At 39.5% G+C, this 7,437-nt stretch overlaps 1 protein-coding gene across 1 annotated transcript; it reads left to right on the top strand.

Annotated features, from left to right (window-relative positions):
- Positions 1-1,706: 1,706 nt before the first annotated feature.
- Positions 1,707-7,163, top strand: LOC111479881 (inactive protein kinase SELMODRAFT_444075-like). Its single transcript, XM_023124752.1, has 11 exons — positions 1,707-2,207; positions 2,336-2,559; positions 2,659-2,969; positions 3,439-3,593; positions 3,675-3,769; positions 3,840-4,861; positions 4,959-5,119; positions 5,953-6,029; positions 6,118-6,265; positions 6,349-6,498; positions 6,589-7,163. The coding sequence occupies exons 3-11, from the start codon at positions 2,789-2,791 to the stop codon at positions 6,835-6,837; spliced, it is 2,238 nt and encodes a 745-aa protein (XP_022980520.1). The 5' UTR covers positions 1,707-2,207; positions 2,336-2,559; positions 2,659-2,788; the 3' UTR covers positions 6,838-7,163.
- Positions 7,164-7,437: the final 274 nt, after the last annotated feature.

Genomic DNA, 7,437 nt, shown 5'->3' with positions numbered 1-7,437 from the left:
CCCTTTGGTTTGCTCCGAAAATCATGAAATAATTAATGTTTATAAAAAAGAAAAAAAGGAAAATAAAAATTCCAACTAAAAGTTTTAAAAAGTTTGGAATTAAATAACATAATTATTTAAATTAAATGATTTAGTCTTTTTTTTTAATTTATTATGTGATTCTGTCACCCAATGGGGAAACCCTATTATTATTATTATTATTATTATTATTAATTTTAGAAAGTGGGAAACCCTAATTAAATGATAGGGCATTAGCTTTATAAACAAGGTATTTTTTTATTAATAATTATCATATAAATTAAGTCGGTGTAATTTTAATTTAAATTTTAAAAAGGCTGAATTTTATTTTTTTTATCTTTTGATTTAAATTTTTATTAAATCGAAAAAAGAAATTTAGTTAAAAAGGTTAAATACTTTAGGAGGTTCGAAAGCTGCGACACGATCCGGGATACGTGGCACCGAAGCCGAGGACGTCAGCCGCCAAAACGCCGTCGTCTGGTCAACAACAGCGGCAGGGGCAGAGACAGATGCTACAATCACTCAGCCGTGAGGGAAATCTGTGATCGTTTTCTGACGGCGTTAGGAAACGGTGTCAGGTAACGTAGGTGAAGAAATGGAGATGGATGGGGACAATGACGGTGATGGATAAAGGCGAGTGGACCCCACGTGGGGGACCTGCGGCTAGGAGAGTGTCGGGAGGTGGAGATTTATTAATTTTATTTTTTTATTTGTTATAAATGATGGACTTGGGAATGTGGTTGAGTTCACGTTTTCGCATTAATGAGAAGGCTGGATGTGTTGGAGAAAGTGCCACTCATTTTGGCTTTATTTACGATTTTGGGTTTTCAAATTTTTTCAAATTATTTTTTCCTTTTTTTGTTAAATAAAAAATATAAATTATTATCCATCCCTTTTCTTTTAACCTTTTCTTCTTTTAAAACTCCCAAGCACTTCGGCTCAAACATTTAGGAAAACCCTTATATATATATATATATATATATATATATATATATATATATATATGTAATAATATTACAATATTGTACGGTCACTAAAAAAAGGGTGCTTCCTTTCAAATTAGATGATTCTATTCACCCTTTCTTTTATTTTTTTTATTTTTTATTTTTATCAATTCAAATAAAAATTTTAAAAAATAAAGTTAATGGGACCCTCAAAAAGATATTGTGAATGTTAGTTTTGTAATTATAATGAAATTGGAGGGTCATATAAGAAATTGACAAACTAAAGGTTCATTGGGCAAAAATTGCAGAGGAAACTGATTTGAATTGCAGGCTGATGAAGAACAGAGACATGGTTGCATTTGTACAGTGCGAGCTAATCTTTGTATCTATTCGACCAATTCCCAGGCTTTTGTTTCCCTCTAAGTTTCACTTTTTGAATTAAAAAGGTCTCACTTTTCTTTTATTTTAACTCACGTCTATTGGAATAATCTTTTAAAGATTGTTGGGAAGGAATCTCACGCAGATTAGTTTAAGAAATGATTGTAAATTTATAAATAAAGAATACTTCTTCATTGGTACTAGAGGTTAGGTTCAAAGTAGACAATATCGTACGATTGTGTAGATCCATGGTTCTTTTAACATAACCCATTAACAAAAGTCCATTTTTTTTCAACAAATTGAAGCATACTTCCATTTGTTTAAGCCATTAAGGTAAGTTTTACCTATGAAACGTATTGGAACTTGAACAAAAAGTTGGAATCATATGAAAGATTAGCCTAAAATGTGATAAAAGTTCGTGAAAAGTTATGATTGTGAAACTGATTTTCAAGAGGTTGTTTTGAAATCTCCTCTTAGACAGACACACACACCCCACAAAGCTGATTGATTGTTCTTTTCACTCAAGTTTCTCTCTCTTCTCTCTCTCTCTAAAAAGCTTTTGTAGAAAACAAGAGAGAAGAAGAGGGGAAAAAGATAACCCAATTTTATGTTTTGGGTTTTCATTACTCTGTTTTTCTTTTCCTTTACAAAGTTCAATCTATCCTCTCTTTTCGGACCCATTTTGGCTTGTTTCTGTGACTCTGCTGGCTTGACGTGAAAGAAGAAGGAGACCCATCTAAGGGAAGAGGGTGAAAAAGCAAGCCCTCGCTAAGATTTGGATAACAACTTGTTTCTGGGTTTTGTTTTTTAACTGTTGTGAGCAGCTTTTTTGCTCTGTTTTGATTGAAGATTTGGTGGATTTGGGCGGTGAGTTCTAAGTTTTACTGTGTGTATTTTGATGAATCAATGCTCTATTTGGTTTCTCGCTTGATTTTGTTTTCCCTTGTATCAGATTTGATGAAACTTTATTTGAGCTGATTGAGTTTATTTTTCAGCTGGGTTCTGTGTGAAGGGATTAACAAGAGCTAGCTGGCTTCTGTCGTGTCACTGCCTTTGTTCCTGTTTTGGTTGGACATTAGAAGTGAAACATATTGTTGTCTGAAGTATCTTTGTTTTACTGAATTCCCTCAAATCCATGTTGAATGACAGCCATTTTTGGTGATTTGAAAGCTCAGTGGAGGTTCTTAGTTCAAAATGAATTGAGAAATCATCTCTGCATGTGGGTTTGCTTTCCTTTTTGTGAATTTTGTGTACTGATTAAGATGAAATGAAAAGGGTCTTGTCATTGTAACTTGAATCCAACATTGTGGGATAACAGTTCGATAATGCACATGTTTTTCTGGGTTTGGTCCTCATTCACGTCTTTGAGCAGCAGTGGCAATATCTGCTTCTAGGAGTGTGAGAATTGACTTTGTAAGAGTGTAAATTTTCGACGAAACAACGCGGTAATGAGTCGAGAATCGAAACGGGGAAAGCAGGACAAAGGTTCTGATGATGCTCAGAAAGTGATTGTTGCAGTGAAGGCTTCCAAAGAAATTCCTAAAACTGCACTTGTTTGGGCGTTGACTCATGTTGTTCAAATTGGTGATTGCATAACTTTGCTGGTTGTTGTTCCTTCTCAGAGCTCTGGTATATTTCTCCTTTTCCTTTCCCTCATTTTGATATTGGTTAATCATTTGTTCATCTTCCAAATGTTGTCACATAGTGTTACCGAGAACAGCTTAGACTGCTTTTTATCGTATAGTGTGAGATCCCACGTCGGTTGGAGAGGAGCACGAAACACCATTTATAAGGGCGTGAAAACCTTTTTCTAGCAGACGCGTTTTAAAGCCTCGAGGGGTAGGGGAAGCCCAAAGAGGACAATATCTGCTAGCGGTGGGTCTGGGTTGTTACATTATCACAGTGTGAGATCCCACGTCGGTTGGGGAGGAGAACGAAACACTCTTTATAAGTGTGTGGAAACCTCTTCCTAGTAGACGCATTTTAAAAACCTTGAGGGGAAACCCGAAAGAGAAAGCCCAAAGAGGACAATATCTGCTAGTGGTGGGCGTGAGCCGTTACACATAGTTTCCAATCATTTGTTCATCATGTCCTTCAGGTAGAAAATTCTGGGGTTTTCCGAGATTCGCTGGGGATTGTGCGAGTGGTCACAAGAAAGCTCACTCTGGAACGAGCTCGGAGCTGAAATGTGATATCACTGATTCATGTTCACAGATGATCCTTCAGCTTCATGATGTTTATGATCCAAATAAGGTTAAAGCCTTCTTGGCTGTTTGAAGAGTAGAACTCCAATTAGATGACATGTTTCTTGAAATGGAACCTTGTCTTTTGCAGATCAATGTGAAAATTAAGATCGTTTCGGCATCGCCTAATGGGGCCGTGGCCGCAGAGGCCAAGAGAGCTCAAGCTAGCTGGGTTGTACTAGACAAGTAATTCTCTCTTCTGCTCACTTCTCAGTTCTTCCTATGATGTTTATATAATTATTTCTAATTGTTTCAGACATCTCAAACACGAGGAGAAATGTTGCATGGAAGAGTTACAATGCAACATTGTTGTAATGAAGCGATCGCAGCCAAAAGTTCTTCGTTTGAACTTGGTTGGTTCTCCAAAGAAGGAACCAGACATGCCTTCTCTGTTACCTTATGATATAGACGACGGGTCCGAAAGCAATCGAAAAGAAAACGATCCTCTCGATTTCATTCGAGGACCAGTTGTGACTCCCAATAGCAGTCCAGAGTTAGACACGCCTTTTACTGCTACCGAAGCTGGAACATCATCAGTGTCGAGCTCAGATCCTGGAACTTCTCCATTTTTCGTCTCGGAAATGAACGGAGACATGAAGAAAGAGGAGTTGTTTGTTATCAAGGAAAATAAAGAACTTGATGCTGCTAGTTCAGACTCAGATATTGAGAATTTATCTGTTTCTTCGAGGAGTTTAAGGTTCCAACCATGGATGTCAGAACTTCTAAGCTCTCATCTTCAATCCTCTCAACACATTGGAAGGCCACAAAGATGTGATGATAGGAATCAAATGTCGACAAGAAAATCTTCAAAACTCGACAGAGAATCTAGCATTGGAATGTCGAGCCATATAAGCGACAATGATTTCCATGGCGATGTACGAGATGCAGTTTCATTATCCAGGAACACGCCGCCCGGCCCTCCTCCCTTATGTTCAATATGCCAACACAAGGCACCAGTTTTCGGAAAGCCTCCGAGGTGGTTCAGCTATGCCGAGCTCGAGCTCGCTACAGGTGGATTTTCACAAGCCAACTTTTTGGCAGAAGGAGGATATGGATCTGTTCACCGAGGTGTCCTCCCGGACGGACAGGTGATTGCTGTCAAGCAGCACAAACTGGCTAGTTCTCAAGGAGACCATGAATTTTGTTCCGAAGTCGAAGTTCTTAGCTGTGCACAGCATCGAAATGTCGTTTTGTTGATCGGCTTTTGTATAGAGGAGAAAAGAAGGTTGTTGGTTTATGAATACATCTGCAATGGCTCATTAGATTCTCATTTATATGGTAACCTTTTGGCTTTAACGGTTCATATATGATTTTAGAGGTGAATCAGTGATCTAATACTAATAAACTGGAGTGGCCATGTTTGTTATTGTTTCAGGACGACAACAAGAGCCGTTAGAATGGTCTGCTCGACAAAAAGTTGCCGTGGGAGCTGCACGGGGACTACGGTATCTCCATGAAGAATGTCGAGTCGGTTGCATTGTTCATCGGGATATGCGGCCGAACAACATTCTTATCACCCATGATTTCGAACCATTAGTACGAAAATTTTTCATCTTCTTGGAAAGCATTTATGAATTGCTTCTAAAAGTTGTACTCCTTCACACACGACTACTTTTCTGCTAGAATTAATCAATCAGTTGGAGAGGAAAACAAAGCCTTCTTTATAAGGGTGTGAAAATCTTTCCCTAGTAGCTGTGTTTTAAAACTTTGATGGAAAGCTCGGAAGGGAAAGCCCAAAGAGGACAATATCTGCTAATGGTGGGCTTGGGCTGTTACAAATGGTATTAGAGCCAGATACCGGACATTGTGGCAGCAAGGACGCTGGGCCCCGAAGGGGGGTGGATTGTGAGATCCCACCTCGATTGGAGAGGGGAACGCGTGCCCACGAGGACGTTAGGCTCCAAAGGGGATGAATCGTGAGATCCCACATCAGTTGGAGAGGAGAACCAAACATTCTTAATAAGGGTGTGGAAATCTCTCTCTAGCAGATGCGTTTTAAAACTTTGAGGGAAAGTTCGGAAGGGAAAACCCAAAAAGGACAATATCTGCTAGCGATGGGTATGCACTGTTACAAATGGTATAAGAGCCAAACACCGGGCAGTGTGCCAACGAGAATGTTGGGCCCCAACGGAGGGGGGAATGGGTGGATTGTGAGATTCCACATCGGTTGTAGAGGGGAATGAAGCCTTCTCTAGAAAGGTGTGGAAACCTTTTGTAGCAGACTAGTTTTAAAACCTTGAGAGAAAACCGAGAAGGGAAAACCCAAAGAGGATAATATCTGTTAACGATGGGATTGAGCTTTTACGATTCCTTTTTACCTTAAACATTTCTTCTTGGACAATGTCTAAGTTTCATTCTTTCTCTACAAGGTTGGAGATTTTGGTCTTGCAAGATGGCAGCCTGACGGAGATACCGGTGTCGAGACGAGAGTTATTGGAACGTTTGGGTAGGCATCTAACCACATCTTGTTGTACCTTGTACCTTTTCTCGATCACACCTCATTCACATATCGTATCTTATTTTCCGTGGTGTAGGTATTTGGCTCCCGAGTACGCTCAAAGCGGTCAAATCACCGAAAAAGCTGATGTTTATTCCTTCGGCGTGGTACTGGTGGAGCTAATTACCGGAAGAAAAGCCGTTGACCTTAACCGACCAAAAGGTCAACAGTGTCTCACTGAATGGGTATGGAATTTGAGTGAACATATAGTTAGCAAGCTTGAAAAGATACTATTACCAACGACTCATACTTTGTTCTTCCAAATCAGGCACGCCCCCTGTTGGATGAGTTTCTCATTGATGAACTGATTGATCCAAGGTTGGGAAATAGCTTCGCCGAGAATGAAGTATACTGTATGCTGCACGCCGCGTCGTTATGCATCCGAAGAGATCCGAACGCGAGGCCTCGTATGTCACAGGTGAGATATCAAGTCTAAAACCATCTACTAGCATTGATGATGGACTTTTTCAAAACTTGACACCGTTCGTTTCCATTTGGATCTGTTAAGGTTTTACGGATTCTAGAGGGCGACCTCATCATGGATGCTAATTACCTGTCGACACCCGGTTACGACGTGGGTAATCGTAGCGGTCGGATGTGGACTGAGCAGCAGCAGCAGCGGCAAAACTACAGTGGCTCGTTATCGGACGAGACGCTCGAGAGGTTCAATGAAAAGGCGTGTCTTGAGAGCTTAAGATCAGGTGGTTACTGGGAGAGGGACAAGACAAGGAGGAGTTCAAGTAGCAGTAATTTGTAAAGGGATCAGCATTCTTAGAACACACTACAATACACCCTTTTGTCTGAATTCTTTTGGGTAATTCTTTTTGCTCATTGAAAGCTTTTGTTTGTGTATAGTAGTAGTTGTAGTAGTAAGTTTTGTAGGAAAATAGTGTAGCAGCTAAGCCTGTAAATCAAGGAAGCTGATCTTTGGACATAGAACTCTCCCTTTTCGCTCGATCTCGACTGACAACTCCTAGCGATGAAAACTTTGAATCAATTAGATTGCATTCTCGTGCTTGTTCGGTTGTGGTCGTTTATGTATTGAATGTACGTTTTCAAACTTGAGATGGATTTTTACTTGGTCAGTTTTGAATGTTGAAGTTGGAAGAGTTGATTGAGAAGATAATAAGACCCTTGAGTATATGTTGCTTAAGTTGGTGTATATACGCTACACGACAATAACGTCGTTTATATCAAGTTTGTATCGAAAATTATATATCAAGATATACCTTTCATGTGAGATCACACATCAATTGGAGAGTTGAACGAGTGCTAGCGAGGATGAGAGGATAACGAAACATTCTTTATAAGAGTGTGTAAACCTCCTCTAGTAGACGCGATTTGAAAACATTTAGGG

The sequence above is a fragment of the Cucurbita maxima genome, unplaced genomic scaffold, assembly GCF_002738345.1.
Source record: "Cucurbita maxima cultivar Rimu unplaced genomic scaffold, Cmax_1.0 Cma_Scf00005, whole genome shotgun sequence".
NCBI lineage: Eukaryota > Viridiplantae > Streptophyta > Magnoliopsida > Cucurbitales > Cucurbitaceae > Cucurbita > Cucurbita maxima.
Note: the sequence above shows the minus strand (reverse complement) of the source record. Positions and strands in the feature narration are given on the sequence as shown.